The 27,456-nt window shown below is 35.9% G+C and overlaps 2 protein-coding genes across 3 annotated transcripts in view; one reads left to right on the forward strand and one right to left on the reverse strand.

Moving 5' to 3' along the window:
- ncf4 (neutrophil cytosolic factor 4) overlaps positions 1 to 12,267 on the reverse strand; it is a 51,223-nt gene extending 38,956 nt beyond the window's left edge. The window contains exons 1-3 of the mRNA XM_038304802.1: positions 11,952 to 12,267; positions 11,664 to 11,748; positions 9,174 to 9,333 (exon numbers count right to left, since the gene is read on the reverse strand). Coding sequence (XP_038160730.1) covers positions 9,174 to 9,333; positions 11,664 to 11,748; positions 11,952 to 11,980 — 274 coding nt within the window. The 5' untranslated portion in view covers positions 11,981 to 12,267. The remainder of the gene's footprint in view (positions 1 to 9,173; positions 9,334 to 11,663; positions 11,749 to 11,951) is intronic.
- The window catches only part of pvalb7 (parvalbumin 7), a 51,928-nt gene that overhangs the window by 23,452 nt on the left and 1,020 nt on the right, over positions 1 to 27,456 (forward strand). The window contains exons 1-4 of one of the 2 annotated variants that reach the window (XM_038304805.1): positions 21,381 to 21,538; positions 23,708 to 23,776; positions 23,927 to 24,056; positions 24,179 to 24,288. In XM_038304805.1, coding sequence (XP_038160733.1) covers positions 23,716 to 23,776; positions 23,927 to 24,056; positions 24,179 to 24,288 — 301 coding nt within the window. In that variant the 5' untranslated portion in view covers positions 21,381 to 21,538; positions 23,708 to 23,715. Of the gene's footprint in view, positions 1 to 21,380; positions 21,539 to 23,707; positions 23,777 to 23,926; positions 24,057 to 24,178; positions 24,289 to 27,456 lie in introns of those variants that run through there. The other variant, XM_038304803.1, reaches the window with a different exon arrangement.

Here is a 27,456-nt window from a genome sequence, read left to right on the forward strand (position 1 = left end):
AATTGGATGGGAATCTACGTTGCATATGACGCACCAGTGCAAGATGAATCGACAGATTCGGCGGTATTCATTCGCGGCAAATCATTGCAGCTTGGTGGCGGTGGCGTTAGCATAGTAGTATGGACGACGAGATGATTGAAAATGAACACAACGGAGATCTAGTCCTATTGGCAGACATCCATTTAAAATGTAGGCAACGGCATGAAAAAAGATGTTTCTACTTTTACTTTTATACTTTAAGTACATTTACAAGCCTGTACTTTGTTACTTTTACTTGAGTAAAGAAGTTTAATCACTACTTCCACTTTTACCAGAGTATTTTTTAACACAAGTATCTGTACTTTTACTCAAGTACGGAAAGTGAGTACTTTTGCCATCTCTGCAAACAAATAATCCACCATGATCTGACAATGAGTGAGAAGAAAAAGTAAACTAAAAAATGTATTATTTGTGTACATGCGGTACCGCGGCTGCACAACTACGGGCATCGCAGGCATGGATGGACTGGGAATCCAGGGCTGTTGGCCGGCCTCATTCATTCCTCATACAGATAAATCATCTCGTTATTTCGAGAAATCCAAATTTGTTTTCTCGTGATAACGAGATAATTATGTCATTATCTCGAGAAAAAAAAGTTGAGTACGACCGCTCTAAGCTTCCGTAAATTTCAACATACAGCTTCTTTCTTTTTCAAATGTAACTCAGTGTCCTTAATTCTCATTTCCACATTAATTGTCCAATAAACTTGACTAAGAAGCCCAACATCCCTTGCAAAAGAAAGAATTGTAAACAATAAAATATATAAACTGAGCAAATATCATCCTTCCCCAACTGATGTTATATAATATAACTAATAACCTCAACCTCTTATCGATCAGCTTAGCTCTGAATTCAAACCTAAAACAGGACAAAACATGAACTTTCTGATGTTCAGATTCAGTTTTACTTTTGAAAAAACATTTTTCTAACCTTCCCTGACACAGTCCCATTCTGCTCTTGGGACTGAAATGCTGAAAAGGGAGATCCTCACCCTAATTTGAATTTCAAAGGAAACAATCCGAGTTTATTCTGTTAGTTCTGATCAATATTTTTACTGATGTAAATTTTGGAAGCAGTTGAGATGAGAGACACTTTCTGTCTAATGCTATGGTCGTCACAGAAAAAGTCAGACTGTTTCCTGAGTCAGCGATTACTTTTTGTCTCAAGCACAGATATTTTTTTTTTTTTTTTTTACGACAAAGCTGGATATAAGATAATGAGACAGACGGACCTCTCTATTGTAATGAATTTTCATTTTATTGTAAAGTCAGGCTAGACAGCTTACTGCATTTACAATATAAACACATTTTACAAAAATGCTAATTCAAAATAACAGAGGACCTGGATTTATGATCATGCTACTTTTAAACAAAAGACGACACTTACTATCTCATTAAAGTCCTTTTGTGTTGTGCTAATAACCTTAATGTGGATTTTCCACCATTCAGAAGAAAATAGAGAGTCATAGATAGCCAACAGATCACTGCTTGTGTGCAAGAAATATGCATTTTTCCAAACAGCAGTAAAGTTAATGGACTTTGTGCAAGAAAACTTTCAAGGCAAAAGACATAATGAAAGATTGGAGTCAAACATTTACAGTGTGTGAATGCAGAAGCAAAATCGAAATTTTACAATTTTGACTTTTGTCAAAAATTCCACACCCCTTGTGCAAAGTTGTTATAATGAATTATTTGTTATAATGGCACTCTATTGAGGTATTATAAGAGGAGGTTTAAAGAGAAAATGAAAGCCATCAACTTATTATTATAATATGTTATAATAATTATAAGATATTATAATTATTCATGCATATGAATATAAAGTATTATTTCATTGTATTTAAACACATCTTGAGGTGCCAGATATGGACCGTAAGCCTTTAAATGGCTTAGAAATAAATAAGGCTTAGAAATATCTTAGAACTAAATTTACAAACTGTTTAGTGAAATAAAGTAGGAAGGTGGTTTTAATTGGTGGGATGGGTGATTTATTTTTCTTTGCACTGTTTTTTTTTTTTTTTTTTCTCATATGCCGCAACCATTATTTTGTAACTGAAGCCACTTTTTGCAAAAAACAAACAAAAACAGAACATGGTAAGCATGAGCTTAATGGCATTAAGGTAAAAAGTCAAATTTTCTATTAATTGTACTTTTTCTTTATGTACAGCTAATGTATTCAATAATGTATGAAGTAAACGAATTACTTCACTGTTTAAATAAACATTGATAAAGACCACTCATTTGTAACATTGGACCAATGGCTGCAGTTCAGAGGAGGTAATAATGGCTTTAAAAAGCAACTTTAAAAAAAGCCTCCAAATGCATGAAGCAAAATGAATATATAATAAAATATTTCAAAGTAATGGTTTAGAGGTTTTAATAGTGAAAAAAATGGTTCATAGTCTTTCCTCTTTGTTTAAATAGCTGTAGAGCTGCAGGAAAAATCAATGCAGCGACTGTGAAACAGAAATGAAAGTAGTCATGCTGATTGTAATTCTTTTTTGTCTTCTGTAAACAAGCAGTACACAGCTAATGGAATACATTTTTTTTACTAAAACCATGGTGTAGTTTTTAATAAAGTCAAACATACAATAAAATTGACTGAATTACATAGCAACAAATAAAAGTTAGTCAAAGTCTTCAAAGGGAAGTTACAGTATCCTGCTGCAAAAGAACAGAAAAAAATTATGCTAGTTGTGAATATGTGCCAATGATCTATTTTATTTGCTGGATTGCTGATTGCCCCAAAAAAGTGAAGCCACCTGCCGGCATATTAGAACTACCCTCTCCCACGGAGACGCACCATCAAAATGCCTATGTGTATAGCATTTGCCTATACAGCTGTGGGAGGATTTATTAACCAAAAAAATTAGGGATCCACGATATTGGGATTTTGGCCGATATCCGATATGCCGATATTTTAAAATTCATGTAGCCGATAACCGATATCGATACTGATGTTAAAGCTGGACAAAAATAAGTAGTCATTGAAAATAGCAGTTTTGTTATCCATTTCTGACACTTTGATAGATAATATACTCAAATATATTTTCATATGCTAATATCAAATTGATTTTTAAAAACATGGTATCGATCTATTTTACTTTCAAAATCTCGTGAAATTTCATCGTTCTGTTACAAACTCTCGTGATATTTTGCTAATTCTTGTGAGATTTTGTTAGTAAAATAGATAGATACCGCATCAATATATCAACATATTAAAATATGGCAACATTTCGTGAATTTTCGGGGGATTTCGTAGCATAACAATGACATATAGCAATATCTCATTAGTAAAAGAGATTGATATGGTGTTTTTAAATGGCAATATATCAGCATATGAAGATATTGTGATATTTTAATGTATCAATATTTTTTCCCTCGTCTTTAGAAGTTTTTAAGTCTGTAAAAAAGAAGTTTTTGAGGAAGAGGAAGAAGTAGTATTTTTTTTTTTTTTTTTCTTTTTTTAGACTTTAGAAACTCAGAAGCTGATCAAATATCGGGTTAAATATCGGTGGTGTGGCCGATGTCCAATATTCCGTTTTAAGGCCGATACCGATAGGGGGCCGATTATATCGTGCATCCCTAAAAAAAAATCCATATATATATATATATTAGGGATGGAACGGTTTATGAAAAGCGTCCGAACCGTTCGGTTCGACTGTCTCGGTTTCGATTCGTGTGTGTTGCGTTCGGTTCATGCGCAGCTCCTTTTTCTCCTAGGCGAAGCCTGTACACTCCAGAGCAGAAGGTGGCGGTACTGCGACCAAAGCCAACCTCCAGTAGTTAACAAGAAGAAGAAGAAGGGAAGCAGCATAGCCGGGTGTAGCAGAAAAAAAATCAGTTGTTGTGGACAATTGTGTGGGTATGGCGAGTGGGAAAGAACAGGAGTTGGAAGACGCGCCAGCAGCACTTTATAGGTCTGCTGTATGGGACCACTTTGTATTTAGAGTGACCTACGATGACGGCGGAAAGAAAATTGTGGATAAAAGTGCAACAGTGTGCAAGCATTGTGCAACATGTTTTGTTTATGCTAACAGCAACACGACCAACATGTCAGGCTAACAATCAACATATACCGAAACGAAAACCGTGACCACGAAACCGTGAACTGAACCGAACCATGGATTTTGTGAACCATTCCACCCATTATATATATATATATATATATATATATATATATATATATATATATACATATATAATTATCCCAGACTGACTCAAAGATATTGACTGAGTTTACCATTGACACTGTGTCTAACGTTAAAAAACAGCAATTATAGTAAATAGAAAATAATTCACTGCAAAATGTCAATGCAGTAATTCTTAAGTGGATGAAGCTGTTTTTTGTAGTGTTTCTTGTATTTCTCATTTTAAAAAGTCATGTGCTGAAACAGATTGCATGTTAATGTATATTGATGAAAAAAGCAACTCAAATATTTTTTAAAGGTTAATGCACAGACACAGCATGAAAGTATATGGCATCATTCATGCACTCTTTGCAAATAGGAAAATACTGTAGCATTAACAGACATGTACTTATAACTCAGTCATGATGGGAAATCTTGAAATTATATACAATTACCACAACAATGTAATCAATACATGTATATTACATCATCAATTTAGCAATTTAGGTACATCTGTATTATTGTGCTCAATTAAAACTTTCATTTTCTTTTGAAGGATTTGTATAATAAGTCACATTACATGATTTATAGACTTCATTGACTTCATAATAAATATGCAATGTGTTGTGCCTACTTTTCATCATAAGAAACTGTAATCTACTTATAATCTATACTTATGAAACAGCAAGTATGTTTCAAAGTGATGAATTTATCTTTAGCCCCCCTGAAAATGAGAACATCATCTTTGTCCGATGCTGTAGCGCACATATTGTTTACATTGAGACCTCTCTAAATAGGAAGTTCCAATATGGTGGCTGGTGGCTTCACTCCACCCCGTACTACCAACAGGATATCAGCAATCCAGTAAATAAATAGAAATCAGTGATGTGTGCGGCCAATAGGTACCTCTGCAGGAAAAGGATTCTTCTCTGCTGACATCATTTTGTTCTTCTTCTGCTTTGGGAGATCTAGCTGCCCATTCTTCAGTCACATTCAGAGAAAGGCTTACTCTTGTGTGGTGTGTGAGAAATAAGTAGTGGGCGTGCTGCAGAGGGATGGACCAATGAGGATTTCCTCAGTTATACACTTTCTTGTTAAGTATGAAATCTCTTGACCAGAAATAACCTTTTTTTTTTTTTTTTTTTTATTAATCACTACACAGGCTCAACTATTTTTGTTAAGTGTTTGCAAACCATTTGGTTATTGAGGAGACTTAAAATATCAAAGAAAACAAGAAACAAGTATACTTCATAATAATGGTAAGTAAGGCTATGAATCCACATTTACAATTACTGTGGAAGATTATTCATATTTCTAAGAAAGAATAATCATGCATAGAAAGGTAAATATCTATCAGTAATCTAAATGGTACTTTGAGGTCTGATGTTGCTCTGAGGCGCATACACCCAAACAGTAAACCAAATAGAAAGCAGATTTTTTACATTAAATAAATACCAAAAACATTAAACATAAAAATGTACAACACCCCTAAACTAAGAGGAAGGAGAAAAATGTATATGTTTCGTAAAGATGTAAAGACTTCATCCAAGACACAATTTTTTCAAAAAATTGAACACTGATTAGAGAAACATAAACTTCAAAGTTTTTCACAACCCAAATGTCCAAATGTTTCTCTTATTAAGCTTTGCATCTATTTCTATTGATAGTGTTAAGAGAGGGAATAATCACGCAGACCAGCTGGAAGATGAGTGACTTTGACACATTATTAACACATTATTAACCCCTCTTGTTGCCAGCGAGTAGTGCCTTGTGTAGATATGACATGATAAAGCCAGACTTTGGTATTAATGATGCCTACATCATGGTGCTATGAATCAATGGTTTCCAACCCTGGTGCTCCAGTACTAACATGGGAAGACAGGTTGATAATGTGTAGCTTCAGGTTTAGTTCTACACATATTAGAGATGCACCAAACCGATACTTGGATCGGATATCGGCTCCGACATTGACTATACGCATATTAGTGATTTGATATGGGAGATCCAATCCCGTGCACATTGCATGGAACCGTTCTTTTTTTTTCTTTCTGCTACTTATTTGTTTACAAATAATATAAAGCACATTTATATCTAGGGTTGGGAATTGATAAGATTATCACGATTCCGATTCACGATTATAGATTCTGTGAAACGATTCAATTCCTTATCGATTCTCTTATTGCTTCTGTGAAATAATGAACTTGGTGAGTGCACAGTGACATTTGTCTACCTTCGCCTAGGAAATTCTATTTCTGCCTGCCTCTGCAAAAACAGAAGGCAGTGAATGGGAGCTGCCAGCCTCTGATCCAGCCAGGATACCAGTCTCGTCACAGTCATCTAAATCTAATGGAGAAGGCATCCGTTTAAAGCATCACTGTATAATTTTGGGAAATAAACTCATCTCCCCCTGATTTAAATAAATGAGCGTCACCTTTCTCTCGCTCCCTGAACTGCAGAGCAACTTCGTAGCATGTTTAATTACCCCAAAGACAGGTAGGAAACTGGTTTATTTCCAGAAATGGCATATGATTTACTAGGAACTACATTAAGCACAACCAGTGATATAAAACTAGCTACTAACCACCAGAGTTGCCCTCCATGCTAGTCGAAACTTTAGCTTCCATCTGGAAGCATCAAAAACATGGAATTCGTTCAAATGTATGCAATGTTGTGTGCGGAGGTGGTTCTGCATGTTGGATGTATTTCTTCCTGTGGATGTAATTGCCACTTTGCAATGATTTCTCTTTCTTAAAATGAAGACAAACTTTTGATCGCTTTACCAGATGGAACACCATTTTTATTTTATTTTTTTTTTTGCTTTTCTAGACTTATGGCTGGTCATGCGTACTTGCTTACTGAATGCCGTGTGCGTAACTTGCATAAAACACATGACATAAGTCGTGTTGCCCAGCGCTATGCCCTGGTGATGCCTGGAACCGTTCACAGAATCATTGAGCGAGCTGCCATACGGTGCCATGGAATTGGAACACACAGAACCGGTTCTGAACAGGAACCAGTTTTCGAATCCCATCCTTATTTATATCCATGTTTATCAGTTACCTTTTGTCAACAATGTTTATGACAAGGCTAAAGCCTTGACTCATTTTGCATAGTATATGGTTAATTAATTCAACAGCTAAATCGAATCGGTATTGGATATTGGACAATACGTTCAGTCCAGGTATCGGATCGGATTGGATCGCAAAAAACTGGATTGGTGCATCTCTGCTACACATTATACATTGGTGACTGCACATTACAATGTGATTGAGGCCCATCTACCAATGTTTGGTTTTAGCCAATCATGTAACAAATAGATACCATGAGAAACTACAACAACTTACGCCTTCACACTCTTGTTGTCGCCACAATATAAAAATCCCTAAAATCGTAGATGCTTAACAAATAAGAATCTACAAATATGAAGATGAAATTCTAGATTGTGACAAAACAGATGTAATAGAGACAGCTATGTCGTCCTGTGTTGCCATGTTTTGTTTTTTGGTTTTTTGGTTTGGATGCGGGCTCAGCAGCTCTTGGTCATATGCCCCGCCCTAAATCACAATAGTGCATTATTTCTGGCCTACCTGTTTTGGGTCTATATGAAACTGATATAGGGGGAGACAGCTTAGATGGAATCTTGTGTGATTATGAACACGCAAAAACCCCAAGAAATCAGCTTGCAGGTAAAGTGTCTCCATAGCAGCTCAGCAAATTTAAATCATTGCATCACCTCCTCTGTATTTACTCGACAGCTGGAAAAGCCTTGTTACATCCATCCATTTAGGTCAGGAGGATGGCATTAGGAAGACACTGTCATGGATGAGGCTGAAGCAAACGATGTCAATGGCTGTGTCCGAATGTCCGCCCTACTCACTATATAGTGGTTAAACCATTTTAGATGACTTTCCGACTGTCTAGTAGATGAAAAAGTAGTGGAAACTAAATCTCCCACAATGCACCTTGAAAAGTAGTGATCATCTATAGTCACTAGATGAGCAGATATATCGCGGAATTATGGGATTTTTTTTGTCACAGCAGCCCGCTGATAAAAAATAACAAAGATGTTGCAGGCAACGTGCAGGGAGGCAGAATCCGATGACCAACGGGGAACGAAAATTGGTTATCATCTGTCTGAACGGTAAAATAACTGAGTTCACTATAAAGTCCTCACTCTATATAGTGACTGAGGGATTAGAGTGGATGTTCGGACACAGCCTTTGACAGTGATTCCCTTCAGATCTTCAACTGTGTCGATTTGCTTGTTTTCTTTGGTTTTGCCCTATTGGTTTCTGTCTATATAGATCAATGGTAGTTTTTTTGCGTCCTAAATAAAAACGCTTTAGAGTTTCACAAAAACTTATTCTGTTTTCATTTTTGTTTTTTTACAAACTACTTTTCTCTGGAATTCACAGGGATGGAGGTGCATGCATGATTGTGCTTTGGCAGGAATGGGCTCATTATAGGTCTGTCAATCTGCAAGTAATTTAGCAGTTTTGTAGGAAACATTTTTTATGGGGGCAGGGACTTGGAAATCTTCTGAATATAACTTATCAACCAGAGAATATTATTACTCAATTCATTTAAATAGCGGCTTCGGATATATTTTTCTTTATTAATTTTAATCCATGCAGTGCATAAAATTAAATAACACAGTTATGTGACGTCACCAGCAGCCTGTCTGGGTTTTTCTAGATTTGCTCTTTATTACAAAGATCGCTAAATTATGGGGAAAAAATCAAAAACTGACCTTGAAATGTTGTTCTGTGGTTGAAATACTGTATTTAAATCAAGTAATTGATTTTCCGGAAAAGTAAAACTAAGGGTTTTAAGGCTAATTTTTTTTTTAGTTCACATTGTCTGGCCTGTGGAGTTAATTTGACTTGAAAGGACTAAAGATATAATCATATCTTTTGACAGAAAGGCATTCAAACAATGTGAAATATGACAGAAAAATGAGCCATGGGTCTCTGTATGCCTCTGTACTCATCAGCTACACACTCACCTGGAAGAGGGGGCAGAATGCAGGTGTTAGGACCAGGCCTCTCTGGGTCATCAGGAGAATATTTGTTCTCCAGGGTTTGGTGAAGACTGAAAAATTCTCTGTACCTCCGATAGATCAGATATTTACCGCCTCCTTTTGTCTTTACCTCGACCACAAACCTCTAGATGACAAACAAAACAAAATTAAAAAGAAACACGGCACTGCAGCACTGAAACTATTTACTCTAGACATTTACCAGAACAGCCACATATTTAGCTGGCCTGGCAATAAAGGAAACCAAGAGCAGAATTAATTTGGGGCCCCACATTAAAGTCAGCTGACCACATATCACCTTTATGATTCCTGTTTGGTGATATTTACTTTCTTCATTTAACATGAATTGAAAGACTATTTTTGAAATAATAAGCTTGTCGTTTGCCTTGTGATTTCCTCAAATTTCTTGGTGACGAAAGTTGATGATATAAGAGGAAGCAACAGTAAATCTGTGTCAAAACTGAGTCTCAGACTCTACCGTTTTCCAGTCACTCAATGTTTGAGTCACGCTATGTGAAAGAAGAGTTTTACTACATAAAATAACTTCCTGTGATGGAATTTAAAGAGATGTTTTATTGTATCTGCACTTTTTTTTAGGTAAGAAAAGTAGGACATGTCCGGGAAAAAGAGGAAGTCTGGTCACCCTACCGTCTGAACAATTTAATGTTTCAATAAATGAGTGCTTGTTACTATGATGCGTCTTTGCTCAGCAGCTTCGCTCTTTGTAAACCAACCAATCAGTGCGCAGCTCATCTAAATATTCATGATCATACCATAAAAGGAAGAAAACCTGTGTTACACACCCTATTCAGATCCTTAAGGACCAAAACTAAATACCCTATGGAATCATTCTATGACCCATTTAAAGTTTCAAATGCCATTTTAATACCAGCTGACTGAAGCATCTACTGTCATCATTGTTAGATCTTACTTCTGCCTTTTAAATCGTTGATCATTGCACTAATTAACAGACTTTGTGATTTAGTTTTTCTATCAGGTATTTCAATAGAGTGGTTTAAATCCTACCTTTCTAATAGAAACTTCAGTCTTTATGTAAATCATTTTCTGTCAGAGTAAAAGCTCCTATCATGTGGGGCTCCCCAGGGCTTTGTCTTGGGACATATGAAGAGGTAATTTGCAAAAACAGATAAAAGAAATTATTGAAAAGAAATCTGCTGAGGCATGTAATTTACTCTGTGCATGGCGCTTCTAATAAAAACTATGTTTTTTTGGAAATTGATTAAAAACTGAATTATCTAGTTTTATAAACGAAGTCTTCATATTCTTGCTTTAGGCCTAATAATCAGGCATTTCCCAAATGTGTTTGTTTATCATTTCTTGCTGTTGAAATCCATCTTAAGTTTTCTTTAAGCTTAGAATATCTACAATTGTCTTTATTGATAATCTCTGTCAGTAATACCAAAAGGGGGATGAGTAAACACATCTTGCAGGTAAACTATGATAAGCCTGAAACTCAATTTATCTCCCCTGAGAAAACAAAATGGAAAAAAAGCAGCTTCTTTATGTGTGGACTACCTGCATTAAACAAACCATAGAAATATGGTGTCATCTTAGATTCTGCTAGGTCATTAGAGAGTCGCTCTCGAGGTTCAATCAGAAACAATTTCTTTCAGCTGAAGAGTATTTCAGTTTGATACTTTGGTGGTTGGGTTAGAGATGATTATTCTTACTTTCTTTCAATCTCATCTTGACTATTCGAACAGTCTTTTGATGTGTTTGAAAAGAAAAACATCTGACCCTCTCAACTCAACAAGTTTTAACTAATACATGGAGAGAGCACCTCTTTATTCTCTTTACATTAGAAACTGCTGCATTTTAGGGTTTATTTCAGAATCTTAGTCTTTACTTTTAGAACCCTGTGTGATCACATTCTCGCTGTTTTACAGACTTTTTGATAGATATCCCCGTTCTTATTGTTTGAGGTCCTCAAGTCAAAGGCAATGGTTCCTCAAACTCATTTTTAACCAGACAGGTTAGATTTTTTAAAGCATTATATAACCCCACCTTCCTTCATTACTGCACTGTCTTGACTCTCTGCATTCTTATAAAAAGAAGCTGAAACCTGTTTATTCAGGTTGGCTTTTAACAGCTTTTATGCCAAATGCATATTTGCTGTTTTTGTGTTTTTATTTTATTTTTTATTTTTTTTTCCTTTGGTAACCAGCAGTTTGAACTTTTATTTTCTGAAAGGCAGTATATTAACCTAAAAAAAGGTTATTTCACCGAGTTACAGTAGGCTGACATATTGAACAGGCACACATAGAAGCAGCTGAATTGTTTTGTTTTTATCCTATTTTTATCCTGTTTTTATCCTTTTACATCATCTTAAATTTTAAGGGGGCCCTAAGCAGCCACACAGTTTGGCATGCCCTGACCACAGAGGCACAGAAATACATGCACAATATTGCAGCAAAAATGTTGTTTATTAAAACTTACAAAGTAGTCAATGAAGCCCTTTTTCTCTTCAATATCAGCAATAGTCGCACTGATTGGGATGTCATCTGGGAGCTGATCAAAGTCACTGAATAAAAGAAAAGATATTTACATTTTAGGTTATTTTATTAGCAAATACTTTTTTTTATTTTTGCAAGTAAAAAAAAAAAAAAGAAAAAAAAGAGCATAACTTTAAAATGTAAATAGAGCTCTAAAAACTGCGACATAAAGTGACATCGAATTGATGAAACATCAAATTATGAACATTTGTTCCTTTTTCTCGTCACTCACCTCTCTTCCCGTAACTGCAGCTGCGACATGTTCTGCGCTTTTGGCTCTTAGGAAGAAATCGGGACTTTTATCCGGAGAAATAAAGTTTGTAGAGTTTGCGACTCACTTAGTCTGAGTGACTGTGAAAGCACCTGGGGGAACAATGCGGAAACAGGCCAGAGTCAGGAAGCGAAAGTTCCCTAAAATTATCATCAGAGGTCTGTGCAATGGTTTGGAGCTGCAGATTTTCCGCCTGTTGCTGCGATAGCAGCAAAATATCAACACACAGTGGCGTAAATATCTGTAAGCAGAGACTGCTGTTGCTTAGGGGCCCCCACCTCTTAGGGGCCCAGGGGCGGAGCTAGATGGGGGGCCAGGGGTGGCCATGCCTTAGCCAATCATTGGCTACCCCAGTGGCCACCAGGACCATTGTTTTCCCACTAATAATCAAGTGGAATATTCCAAACATTTTAATTTCATATATATTACTTACTATTTTTTCATATATTCATAATTACTTGATAACAAAAACATTGTAGTTAGTTATGCACATCAATATACTAATTTTAAAGATGATAAAAACAAAATTAATGCTCTTTTCAGAACTAGATTTTGTGTTTTATTGGGAAAAGAGAAAATTGTGTGTCTCTGCATTCATCTAGGAGTCTTTAGTGTAATCATAGATAAATACCTATTTTTATAAAAACATATTAAATAATCAATTTATGTAGATATTAGTACTTGTAAATATAAATTTTATGCAGGATGATTATTGATAACAGTAGGTAAGTAATGACAATGGAAAAGATGTTCGCCCCTGAACCCAAACCTGAAAGAATTTGATCCACTTTACCTTTTATCTAAAAAGCATGGATGTTTAAATATATGCATCTATTTGTTAGCAAAGGCTGTAGGAAGGTATGGTCTGCCTTTATTTAGACAATATGGATGTTTTACTCATTCATTTTCCTGTTGGAACAGAGTAGATTGACCCTGAGGTTCTGGTGCTTATTCATTTTCGGCCACCCCTCAGTGTACATTGGTTATTGCCTGGCCACCCTCATAAAAATATTCTGGCTACGCCTCTGCAGGGGCCCCGACACTGACTCCTGGTTGTTGGTTTTACATAGTTTTACCTGGCCATGGGTAGAAAATTCTAGTGGAAGAAAAATAATGGTATGAAGGGAAACAGGCAAACTTTCTGACTCTGGTTAAATGTTGACCTTTTTCTCTTATCTACTGTTTCCTCCAGCATAAGACGGGGGACAGCCTATTACTATGATTAACAATCATTTGTTATTCAGTGAAGTCCCACTCTGTGCTTAAATAGGTGGAACAATACTCCTAACACTAGATGTCAGCAAAGTTACTTAAGTGCTTAATATGTTTGGTGAAGAGTAATTTGACATCCCATTTAAAATGGGCCTTCTTGGTCACAATCAATGATATTAAATCTACTTAAGACATCAAAGATGGACTATGTGGAGAATTGCTAAGGCTCTATGTTGAAAAACAGCAGGGTTTCATCAGTAACTATCAGTTTTAAAATGCTTTGCAGCTGATTGACCTGATTAGTGTGTTTTAACTGCTTCACATGTACTTCCTGTTTTGACTTTTTTCACTGAAATAAACCTTTTTTTGAGAAAATTATGTCAAAGTAAGAGACAACCACTTACTATCTCTATCTACTGTATAAGAAACTTGTGTTTGTGAGAGGAAAAAACAATATATAAATGTAAACATTTGCTTGACATCTAAACTAGTGAAAATGAGTGCAATCAAGTGCACTGGTGCATAAAATTGTGTTCAAGTATGAGAGCAACAGATGTTGACTCTGTATCTATTCTCACGTCGCTTGTGATGGATCCTTTGCAATGCTGGTCGTATATCAGGCCATCGGCAGCCATAAATTGCAGAAACATTTTTTAGGTTTGTATTTATCTTCAAGGTCATGCCAGCTGCTGAAGTCTGTTGTGTGTCTGTGATTGTGGGGGTGTATGTGTGTGGGGGTGTGCGGGTGTGTGCATGTTTGTGTGTTTAAACAAATGTCTGCCGGTGAAATCTAATAAGTAATTAGGCTGACACACACACAGACACACACACGAAGCACATATGCAGAAATAGAAGAAGTGAGACTGACAGAAAGTCTCAACAAATGCAAGGGTTGTGTTGTCCATGTTGACAGCTGGTTTCCATGGGAACATTGTCAAAGCAGCACGAAGAGGAAGATCTTGAGCTAAGGACTTCCCTAAACGATAAAGGTTGTTTCTGTGTTTGTTAAAAGTATTGTTTAAGTTTGAAAACAATGAAAAAACAACAAAAAAAAACTTTAAACTAAATTTTGAAATATAAGCTCTTGGACACATGTTAAAGTAGAAATTATATAAATAATTTCTCAGGTTTGTCTCTTTACTAACTTAGAAGCTTTGCATATTGCATATTGCATATTTGCATAATTGGGCTTTTTGTATTTATCCCTCCTACGTGAGAGCAACTTAAACAGAATTTATTGTTTTATGGCTATGTTTTTCATTGCACATATAGGTCCACTGGAGATGTCTCAGAACACGGGCTGTTAAATATAAAAATAAAGTACAAGTAAATTAAAATAATATTTTTGATGTAACTCACAAGGGAATTAATCGTTTAATACATTTATTTTATCATAACTGATAAAAAAAGAGTAAACATATTTTTTTCCTTGGACTTTTGTTGCTTATCTTACACACTCAACGACCTAGGCTGGATTTCTTGTGGAGGTCAAAGGTGATAATTACAAGTTTAACTCCTCCCAGCCAGTAGGTGGTGCACCCGCCCACCCTCGTTCCAACCTTCATTTTACTGCTAAACAGGTGATGCAACATTAATGCTAACCTTACCTGCCCAGAAAGAAAGTGCGAAAGCTCCTTTGCTGCCTTAAGTTGCAGCAACGCTCAAAGCTCATCATGTTTGGCTCCTTCGATGGTCAGCTTGATTCTAAGAAATATACAGTTAAGGAGCTATTTCTCAGAGCAATCATGAAGCTACAAATGATATGTAGCACTTAAAATATAAGGTATAGAAAATGGCCATGACCAATTACAGCATAAAGTCGGCACCCAAAAGACACAAATAATGTCCTTTTGCTGTCTGAAATCAAATAAAGAATTAATCATTGGAAAAATAACATCCTGGTCTACATTGCACAGTAAGGGCACTGAAATAATTGCAAGGAAATAGTTTTGTTAGTATCAGAGACTGCAGAAATAAAAAGCATTTTTTCTTTCACATTAGTGCTACAACACACACCCTGCTTAAAAAAAAACTTAAGAAACAAAGAAGCACACAAGTTGGTATATTGCCTGTAGAAAAAATGGAGCATTTTGATTTTTGTTATATTAATAGATCTCACAACTTTGCTAATGAAACATAATCCATGCCATATATAAAACACTCAACTGGAATAACTAGATTGAAACACATCATATTTGTGAAATCTTGTTTCTCATTATTTGACAAACTACCAGTGTAACTAACTAAAAACTTAAATAACCTAAAAAAAAAAAACCCTGAAACAATCTGACTGTATGATCTGACTGAATTATGGTTGAATTATGTCTTGAGATGACATGTGTTGTGAATTGGCAATATATAAAGAAACTGAATTGAATTTTATTTAAATCTCGGTAAATTCCTTAAAAATAAATACTATCTCCCACATGCTCACCCACACAAACACATACCTATTGGGACTAAGATTAACAATACCCATAATTTCATAAAGCTTCCCTCTCCCACTCTTGAGTATATTTGTCTGAACTTAAATAATTTTTTTTTTTTTTTTGCAATCAGCTAAATACAAAGTAAGATGTCAAGGCTGCACAATAAATATACACGTTTAACCCAGGGAATCTATTTTAGGATGAAACAATGTGAGCACAATTTACAGTAGGTCTTTGTTAAGGAGAATGATGAGAGGGCACCAGGACAGATGCCATGGAGCCCAAACAGAATGAGTAGGGGCTGCAGACTCAGATGACCATTATCTATGAGGGATTGTCACTTCACTAAGGAGCTATCATCATCATTTGAGCTGTTGTTACTACACACATACTAGATGCACAATTCTCTTAGGTGTAACTGCTGACTAAAGATGAACATGAAGTGGAAAAGTAGAAGAATTTAAACAAATGTTTCTTTGAAATTTATTTTTACTTCAGTCAAAGCTAATTTTACATCTGTTAGTATTTGATGAAATTAACTCTGAAATCATTCAGCAAGCTGCTCATAAGACTTTCCTTGAATTGTAATAGTATGTGCAATTTAGAGAGCTGATCTGTAAGGTGTAGTTTCTCTAGTTCTTAAGCTGCTGTCTAACTGATTCATCTCTAAACTTCCGGTCAGGGTCCATATCGGAACATCATTTGTGCTGCTTTCCTTCGGGTGATGCTTCTAAATTTCCACTCAAATGTGTTTTCTGTGCCATCTCATTTAAGGAGGCACATGCACTCATTTCAAATGCAGCAAAAATCAACAACACAGCATGATGCAGCCGCTCCTGTACCCCACAGCTGAGATGTTTGCAGTCTTCTTTTCCAGCAATGACCACTGTGGCCAAAATATTCTTGTTTTTATAAGAAAAAAGGATATGTCTTCAAATTTAGAATCAGAACGAAGTTTATTAACCAAACTGGTGTGCATGAACAAGGAATTAGATGATTAATAGACAAGCAACATTTTTTGTCTTCTCATAAACCCTTAAACTATACTTGTGCTTCTTCTATGTTTATGACAGATGGCTTCTTCATTGTTGAGTGGCCGTCCTGTCAATATTGGCAGATGATTTATTTTCATATAGGAAAAGTTACTCTAGCCAGGACCCTCCCAATTATAATTTTTTTTTGTTCCTGTTTTGGATCAAGTCTTCACACCTTTGCATCTTGGACACACAGAACCGTCATCTTCCTGAACAGTACGATGGATGAACATCCCATAATGCTTATCTAAACAGATTTGTTTGGTATCTTCACAATCTTTGCACAGAAGGATGTGCCTGATTTATAGAGGTTATAAGTCATCATTTAGCTGAACTGTATTTTAGCTGATCTGCTTTTCTTTTTCAATAATTTCAAGATGTTGCCATAAAATCCATTGACTGGTATTTTCTAGTTTAGGTTAAATGTTGATCATTTAAAATCAGAGCTTTATAGAGTCATGACAAATCATCATCAACTCTGTCTTTGAGCTGAGTATATGTTCATATTTAAAATTCAAATTAAGTTATTCAAAATAAGCTAGTAAATGCTCATATTAATCTACTATTTAACACACACTTTTAATGTTTTATCTTCTTCTTCTTATTTTTTTTTTGCTATGTGTTTGTGTGTGTATGTGAGGGAGTAATCCTAATTAAGCAATTAAAAAATGCATACAAATATAGGATTTTAGCTTTCAGTAGCACAGAATTGGCAGTAATTCTTCCCAAATAAATTTGGCAGTTTTTGTTGGGAAAGATAGATAAGGGTTCTCTAAAGTAATGAATGATTCTTGTGTACATTTTTCGCTACACAGATCTAATAATCTGATGCTCCTCACATCGGTGAGTGTAGACACCCATAGGTTCCCCCCCGTTTATTTTTAGGGCTAATATCTGCTAATCTTCGGGTATAATTGGTCAGGGGATACCCCTCTACAATTGCTAACACGCTTCAACACACAGATATTCACGCAGCTTGGGCTGAAGCTGCTCCTGCCATGACCTAATGCAGCACCTGTTGCTGAGCAGCACATTGGTCATTAAAAACACATTTAATTCCTTTCATCCACTCTCTCCACTGTCTGTCACTGTTCCTCTCACTTTCTTCTCACTGACTTCATCTAATTTTAGTTTCATCTGTTGGCCATGATGTATATCTGTTATCCCTGCCTGCATTACAGTGCCCACTCAAAGCTCATAAATATTTTTGATTGTTGCCACAGCTCTGAGGGTTATTTATTCTTTTTTAAGGTTGTCACCATAATCGTTACCAGAATCATATAAGTCTTTGGACACATGTGATTTCCTCATCAAAGACACCATTCATATAAAACCTTAGGAATCAATAGGGCTCTATTGACCTCACTCTGTCTTACTGTCTTGATCCTTTCTCCCCCGCAACAAATCCTTCTAGTATGTTGTCCCCGCTGCCTCACCCCTCCCATTCACATTTTCTTACAATGCTGCAAAGTGCTGAGGAGGGGTAATTCAATAGACATGAAACCTAAGAGAGTCTTGGGAGAAGAGGCTGGCAGGACAGCGGGTCAGTGCAGGACATGATTTACCATGGATTAATTAGCACAAGTTAGTTTTAAATGAACAGTTTGGTTTTCTATCCAAAATGTTGTCATATTGTTTTATTGATAATAGAAAACTCCAGTCAGGACTTTGAACAGTGGTGGGGTTTTTTTCTCTCTGTAATTAAGGTCAGATCTATGAAGGGGATAATTACTAGTTGTATTGTCAACTGGAATTACATTTAGTCAAATTCATTCTCTACTCAGGTGACCTCTAGGGGAAAGTGGTTACACTGCAGTCACTAAGGGGAAACATACATAGTAAAGGGGACTGAATACAAATGCATGTTTCATTTTTAGACTTTAGTTATGTTTTTGTTTTTTTTTCAAACTATGTCTGCTTTACCTTCCACTTCACAAGCATGCAAGACTTTTTGTACATAGGGCCCAAATGATTATACAACATGTATAGCAAACAAAAAGCTTGTTTCTTTTAACTGGGGGGTGTAAAGAATATAAAAGTGAATGGATTTAAGAAAAAAATCAATCTTTAAAAAACAGAAATAACTAGGTTTTCATGCTTCAAATATGTATGATAGGCACATTTACAGTACAGGAAAATAAAATCATTAAATCTATCAGAACAACAAAGCATTCCAGTTCAGTGAGGCAGATTATGTTCGTCTTTATAATGTGGTATATTGAGCTTATGGGCTCTCCGTAGTTTTCCTATGTTCTATATATGATATGTGCAGGGCTAAATGGATATGCCAGAACACGAGCCACAGTTGGCAGGTTGTAATAATGTTCATCGAGTACTTTAGTAAATGTGGTTAAATGCGTGAAAAGTGTCTCATCAATACACCACAATAACTTTGAAAATATCTTAAAGAAAAGTAACTAGTTGAAATGATAAAGGGATATTTTTTGATAGGTGTTATGAGACAAACTTTAACAAATAAGGTAGGAACAGAACCACAATTAAACGCAAAAACACAAAAACTGAGGATAATTGGTGAGATAAAACAAGCAAAATAAAAATTTTGTGGAGATTATGCTGCTAGTACCAGAATTGTTGAAGAAGAGTGCTGGCAATAATGAACCTTAGTGCAGGATTTGACACTGTTGATCTCTCTATTAAAAAAAAAAATAAATGGGTTGGCCTCTCTAATACAGCAATCAACTTCTTTAAATCCTTTTTGAAGTATAGGGACTTTTGTCAGTAGGTACCTTTACATACAGTAGGAGACCACAAAAATCACATGTGGTGTTCCCCAAGGGTCCATCTTAGGGGCCCCTCCAATTCAATATCTACAGTACATTCTCCCACTAACAGATCTTAAAAAATAACATCATGTTAACATAACTATGCAGACGACACACAGCTGTGACCAGTAGAATATGAATCCATCAAGTGATTGGCAAATTCAAAGGGGAAGTTAGCTTTCGGATTAGCCAAAAGTTTTTTTACTGAAAAAGCAAAAGTGAAGCAATAGTCTTTGCACCAAAAGAAGTGTTTGAAAGTTAGCGCACGCCTTCCTTTAATACAGCTAGAAAAATTTATCAGGGTAGTGATGGACTCAGACCCAAAGCCGTAGAGACACAAAAAGACAATAAAAAAGTTGGCCTTTTGAACATCTGCATACCCAGAACCTGTACCAAACATGGGGAAGCAGCTTTTGGTTCTTTTACTCTAGAAATCTGGAAAAAAAAACTGCTAAAACTCTTAGTTGCTCTACTATGCTATCTAATAATATTAACCTTTGTAGCTCAGCTTTCTATTATTGTATTATTAATCATTATCATTATTTCAATTATTCATGTGTTATCATTTTAGTAACTCATGTTTATGAATTGTTTAATTACCTTGTACCACTGTAATGTACATTTGTCTTTGTTTTATTATTATGATTCTTAGGTTAATCTACTTCACTTTGAATTGTCTTATTTCTAAAATATGCAATATAAATCAAATAAACAGGGATTTTCCAAGGTGTTCTAACATCCTATCTAGGAAATTCAATTATTTAAGAGGGTAAAATAATTACATAAAGCAAGACAGCTGATAAACAGTGTAATGGGTTGTTAATATGATCTATTAACAAACTTTTGGCTGTAAAATGGGTATACAATTATTAGGAGTTGTAAAAAATATAAGGAAGTATTTATTTAAATAGCAAAAAGATGACATGGTTAATTAAGCGGTTTTAGCTAAAGGGAAAAAAAGCGAGGGAAGAGGGACAGGAGTTTAAAAGAAACCGGCAGAAATATTTTAACAGGGAAGGCTAAAATTATACAAGAAAAACCAAAGCGGGTTTCCAATGAGGAGTAAAGAGAAAGATAAAAGAAAGAAGGGAAAATGGGGTGCAAGTTCTGATTTTACAGAGTGAGTCTTACCTTTTTAAACCAATAGCAAAGTGACAGACCGAGATGGAACCAAAGCTTTTCTACCTTGCTTCACTTTTAAATGTTTGGAAAGAATTAAGACACGCCGTCTGTTGCTCAAATTAGACTACCGGTTTTGAAATAAAGCCATTTATTTATCTGTAATATCCTGACATTTCATGCCAGCAAGCACGTAGATCTCCCTGACAGCTGATCTGTACTTTGTAGAATGTTTTTATTAATGTAACGATTCAGGTGTTTATTCTCTCCATTTCGACTGTATCTTTGCTCCGTAATGACAGAAATCAGTGGTGTTTAGGTTTGCATTTTTAAAGTTAGATTGAAATATATTTTGAACATGGTAAAAAAAAAAAGAAAAAAAAGAGTTTTTGCATTGATCTTGCAAAATGTTTGCCCCCCTTCCACATATTTACTGTCTAATCTAAATGTGCTTTATGGCAGTTGTTGATGAAACCATCAAACACTTTTTTGTATTAAATGTGGTTATCTTTTTCTCAAGCATTACTTTATTTGATAATCGAAAGAAATTAAATATAGTTGTCTTAATAAGCCATATTATCTTTGAAACATTACTTATATAAGGGATTTTTTAAGACACATCAGATAAGAACAAAATGGATGTATGTGTCACATATAGCCCTTAGTGGGGACGACGTCCAAAGGAAGTAAGATAAAGAGGTATTATTAATAGGCCAACAGTTTTGCGTCATGTCTTGACAAACCCCTCTTCTGAAAATGGAGAGGTGGGGATGAGCCGGGTGCACACAGGGGTAGTTTGGACAAGTGTGTATATGTTTAGAGGCAGCTATAAAAGTCTTATTGTGTTCTCCATTACTCCACTTGTTCACCTTACCCTTCATCTTCAGACCTCCTGTCTTCTCCTGTCTCCATCCATCACCTTTCCTCTTTCTTTCCTTTTTTTTCTTTGCAGCATCCATCTGTTCATTCAGGTAAGACTCATCATATATTAAATGCAGCAGCACAGAAGGTAAAAAAAACAAACAAAAATCTGAGGCTGATGAAATATAGGTTTAGTCAACAAAACGTGAAATGATAAAGATTAACTGGATGACAATTCACGATAAAGGCTGTGCCACAATCCTGTTGTATGCATTGCTGATGTATAGCAAAATTATAGGACAGTGTCCTTAAATTTTAGTTTAACAGTAAATGCAATCCTAAATGAGAGCATCAAAAATAGATGCAGGAAACCCTAAAATCACCACTTAGAACTGCAAATGTTGATGGAAGCTGACTAATTTGATCTCAATACTTCAGTTCATTAAAATGTTTCAGAACTGTCGCTGAGACAAGTATTGCGTCACTACGCTATACAGACTGGGGAAAATCTGCACAGGGATGGGCATAAATATTGTTTGTTGCAAGAAAAGTTGCAGACACATTCGTGCTGGGTAAAAAGTTCAACTTAGGGGAAAAAATTAAGAAGCATTCACACTTTGGCTTTTAGTCACAGCAATAATCTAAAGCTGTTGCATACCAAATGGAAAGCTGAAAAGAAAAAGAAACAGAGCCTTTTCTTCAGTAGCTCCCAAAGCTCGAGAGCCATCGCCCCTAAGACCAGAGAAGGTTAAACTGTAGCGTCTCTACAGTAAAAGCCATTGAAAACCATTAAGATCTCATTATAAATCTGCCTTTTTGTTCATCTGTGCTGCTTATAAAAATCTTTATAAATCGCATTTATTAATTTACATGTAGCTATCTGCTGTTTAAGACAAAGACTGTTGCTTTGCTCTGAGCTGTTTTCTATTTCTTGCCTAATATTGGATTTCAGCAGCTTGGAGGTTCAGGGCCTTCACTGCTAAATGTTTTAGATGTCTGAAAGAACCAAACACCTGGCAGGCCAGTGTTGGACCCTTTAACTATGAAGTAATGATTCGACTATGCATTCATGATGTGGATTGAAATTCCCTTTAAGGTACCAGGTCAAACGGATTTTCCTCATCAGCATAGTGAAAAAGTCTACATTTTCCCAACTTTGAGATAATCACCACAGAGTTTGCATTTTGTTTAGATAAGACGATGGTGAAGACTGCTTTTTGGAATCTTTGTATGATTACAATTTCAATTACTATTTTTAAAGGTTCACTATTCTTTTATAAAGGGGATAACATTGTTAAATGGAATACATTTTTAACTCAATGTTTGGTTTTAAGTATTAATTCACATGCTCGGCTGAATAATACAGATAGATTCTGGTTAGTTTCTCCTTTTTGTCACTCGCTGACTATAATACCTTTCCTACAGGTTGAGGATTTTTCAGCATGTTTATCTTTACACACAGTAGCATTACATAAAGATCCAGAACAACGTGGCAGACTGGTGGTGTTGTTAAAAGTTGACTCCAGGTAGAATTAGTTGAAATTTTCTATCTGAAACTTCATGACCCTCTATGACTTATACAGAAAACATTATCAAATAAATCATAACCATATTAGATCTCTAGATAAATCCAAATGCACAAATAGCCTCCCGCTAATTGGCTTTTGGTGCCAAAAGTCAGAAACATGATAGGTGTCAAGGAAGTTGAGAACAAGTAAACAGGGCAGAGAGAAAGAGGATGGCTGTACATTCCTGTGCTTATTCTGTCACGCTGTCATTCGGTCAGGGAGGGGAGATGGTTTGATGAACTCAAGACAGTGCAGGCTGCAAAGGGACAGTTGACATGTACCAAGCAGAGATTGTTGTGTGTTGGGCCCAAATATCTTCTCCAAGGCCACAGAGTGAAGGAGCATGTGCACAGAAATTCCATCTGAAAACACGAGGAGTCTGTTCGCTGAAGAAAAAAAAAGACTACACCCTGTTGAGTTTTGTTTTCTTTTTTACTTTTCCTTTTAAGTTATCAAGAAAAAAATAACTTTCTCTACTGACATCTAGTGACACTTGGAGGTTACTGCAGCAGATTTGTTGATAATCTCTTTTTTCTTTACATTTTTAAGCAAAAAATGACTCAGTAAAAGCATTCTATGCAACATGTCTCCCTTAACTTCATAACACAGTATTTTTATTATCTTTTCTTTAGCACATTAAGTAAAACCTACAAAGTTTTTCCAAAGCAGCCTAAATTAACCATGTAATTTCTCCTCTTATATTTTCTCCAGCTGGCAGAATGGTAATGACCGATCTCTTAAAGCCAGAGGAGATCAAGAAAGCTCTTGATGCCTTTGCAGGTTTGTAACTATTTTATCCTCCCCAGATATACAATAGTATGTGTTAAACAGATACTATGAAACAACTATAATCTGGCAGAATCAGACATATTTCAATGCAAAGGAAATGGGAACATCTACTTTATTCAGCTTATTCTTCAAATTTTCTAGCGGAAACCTTTGACCCTAAGAAGTTCTTTGAGATGGTGGGAATGAAGGCCATGTCAGCTGAAAATGTCAAGAAGGTCTTCCAGGTTCTGGACGTGGATGGAAGCGGATTCATAGAGGAAGAGGAACTCAAGTAAGATCCAAACACAGAAAAAGAAGATTTAAACTAGGTCACATATATAGACATGCTTTTCAGGGTTGTACACTTGTTAATCTTTGTTTGTAATAACTTTTTTTTTTTTTTTTTTTTGTCAGGTTTGTACTGAAGGGATTCTCAAACGAAGGCAGGGATCTGACGGATGCCGAGACAAAAGCATTCCTCACAGCTGCAGACAAAGATGGCGATGGCAAAATTGGCATTGATGGTGAGAGGAAAGAGACACGATGTAAACACAGCAGGTTTTATCCTTGGAAATGAAGAGGGATGACGAGGGATGGCATTTCAGACCCATGCTGGGTTCAAATCAAGGATTTCACATTCGATTTGCATGACAGTCTTAAATTCTCTAACACTGTAACCAGTTATAAGAAAAAAAAATCATTTTACCATTTGATTACAAAAAAGTGTAGAAGCAAAGGATTTTTTAGACCAAAAAGTTTTTTTTCTACAGATAAAAATTGACATTAGATCATATTTTTTTCTTTAATTTGATAAGATTAAGAAAATATACAGCAGCTCCTCAGATAACATTAGAATTTTAAACCATGAAAATGATTCCCATTGTTATCATGTATGTTGGAACTACTAAAAAGCTTAAACCTTGTGAGGCTTTTTAATGCACATTGGTCATTGCGTTAAGCAAGAGCTTCTAAATGGTCAACAATTAGTGGAATTGGTCAGAGAAAGTTCAAACTCCACTGCTATGTAAGCTGCTTCAAGCATTAGGCATGCTGAGGTGAGTGAGGCTTCAGCAGAGCATCTACTTTTAATAGTGCAGTATGAGATGTTATTACAGATCATTAGTAAAGCATTTACTGTATTCATTATTTAATTGAACAGCACTGACACCTATGTGTAATTCATACAACATTCCTACATAACACTGCCCGTATTTTCCTTTCTTGTTTTAACATTTTTTTTAGCAGCCTGTCTTAGCTAATAGAGATAATACTGTGTCAAATGAAAAGCTGGTGCTTGAGTCTCGTCTAATTAATGAAATGTTTCTTTGCACAACAGTTAACCACAAATCTGTATGAAAGGAGTATAAAAAATATAGCTAAAAATGATTTACCAAAAAGATTTAAAAGACCAAAATCAGTCTATTGATTCTTTCAATAAGTTTTATCCTGAAACCTTCTTGGTTTTTCTAAAATAATTATAGGTATACAGTTTGACCTGAGTTTGGTTTGTAAAAATCAATTTGTAACCTTGGGTTTCTCTTCATTTTAAAAAGTTCTATGAAATTTTGAAGTAGAATCTATTTTTCTATCTTTAAAAAGCAAAAAAGAAAAATATTAAAAAAAACAACAAAGCAGCTCAGTGATTTATAATTACAATTTGCCAGTGTTATATTCCTACTGGTATGTTGGTATGTTTGAGCCATTTAATGATGCAACATAATGATAAACTAAATACTTGGAGTGAGGAAGTACATTTTTTGGGAACTAAACAAATTTTTATGAATCTTTTGTTAATGATCTGCAGCGTGTTACGCAGGGGCGTCTCTAGGTTTAAGAGACAAGGGTGGCTCAGCCCCCAGAAGATAATGCGCGCGCCGAATTTTTTCAGTGCACCTGCTAAGGCGTTGTCTAAGACAAGCGTGTAACTTTGTGTTGAAAGTTGGTGGGGATGGCTCATAAGGAAAGGGAGCTACCTGCGCGAAGCCTTTTTTTTTTTGTTGGAAAGGATAAAGCCAAAAAAATGCGAATAACATTTATCAATTTAATGCTTATAGTTGAAAACATAACTGTTACAATATTCACTTATATATTTTGTGCAAAAAATATCACATAAATCTAAACAGACAGTACAAATCAAAGAAATCAAATAAATATATCAATTTTGTAGAACATTTATTGATGGTCAATTTTGGGTCACTTTTTAAAATTAATTTACTTTTAAACCAGGACTCGGACAAGATCTTATGGGACCTTAAGCAGAATATGATTAAGCAACTCCATCTTTCTGTCAAGAACATCCACCAGCAGGGTATCCAGGGGGGAATTTACCATTAGGCAATACTAGGCAGTTGCCCACCAAGTTCTGGGGGCCCCATAAAACTCTGTTTCCATGTATGGTTAATATAACTAATCCTTATTTGTGCTCATTAATTATGTTTTTGATAAAAATCCTTTGGCTAAAATGCCATCAGAACGCTGATAAATAGAGAGGAAAAAGGGACAAGAAGAGAGGGACAAAACCTAGAACAAATAATGGATGTCTATTCTATTAACATTTCTCTATCTGTAGAATGGGTCTGTTTTATGGGTTTACTTCTCAGGGGGCCCCCTGCCTGTCTTTGCCTAGGGCCCCAAATTTCCTAAATCCGCCCCTGAGGGTATCAATACTGATTTGATAGAATCTGGGAGAGCGGACTATGTTCAACCATCCATTTTCTTTAACCTTATCCCTCAGTGGGATCAGGAGGTGCTGGTGCATATCTCCAGCCACGTTCTGGGTGAGAGGTGGGATCACCCTGGACAGGTCACCAGTCTGTCGCAGTATGTTCAACCAGCTTAAAAGTAATCGGTAATCAGATTTATTATTTGCACTTTTACTAAGTGAACTTTCTAACTCCCTTAAATCTGAAATTCCAATGCCAAAATTGTTTTAATCTTTTATCTTTGGACCCCCTGCAGAGTGACGTCACACCTGCAAGATCCTATCCTTACCTTCCTGCTAGATTGCAAAAAGCAGCTTGCTCATGAGTTGTCAACATAACACGCTAAATCTTAAATGTACGTGTACATATAAAAGAAAAAGGGGCGCAGTGCTTGCTACTGAATGGCAACACTATCAAAGTCAGGAAAAAGTTTTAAGTAAAGCCGGGATTAAAACAGTAGCTACAAGAAGCTTCAAATAAAAGGTGTTCTTTATGTTCAACCTAAACACCAACTTTGATAGACCATCAGTAGAGCAGGTGTTTAAATTAATCAATCACTGCTGCGAAAGCTTATAGCAGTGAAAGCTAATATACCACAGCCATCACTTAATAAACGCAAAATAAACAACCCTCTAAAAACGGAAAACTGTAATGGACTGAAAGTCCTGTTTTTTATGTGGGAAATTATTTGCGTGTGTTTTAGTATAATTCTGATATATTGGCGCTGCTGTCTGTTTAGTGTAGTGTAGCTTAGAGACCTGCATGGGTCGAGTTTTACCAACCCGCACCCGCCCGAACCCGTTAGGATGACTACCGAACCCGACCCGTCACCCGCGGATATCTTCAATTCAAATGTTATGGGGAGAGGTTGGAGGGGGGTGATGGGGAGAAAGCGAGAGGCAACAGATTCTTTTTTCTGAGTTTTTGTCGGGGTTTGTGGACGGTGAGCAGAGAGAACTTTTTTATTTTCTTTCTGAGGAGCGGCATGAA

The sequence above is a fragment of the Cyprinodon tularosa genome, unplaced genomic scaffold, assembly GCF_016077235.1.
Source record: "Cyprinodon tularosa strain WSP-4 unplaced genomic scaffold, ASM1607723v1 ctg542, whole genome shotgun sequence".
Lineage (NCBI taxonomy): Eukaryota > Metazoa > Chordata > Actinopteri > Cyprinodontiformes > Cyprinodontidae > Cyprinodon > Cyprinodon tularosa.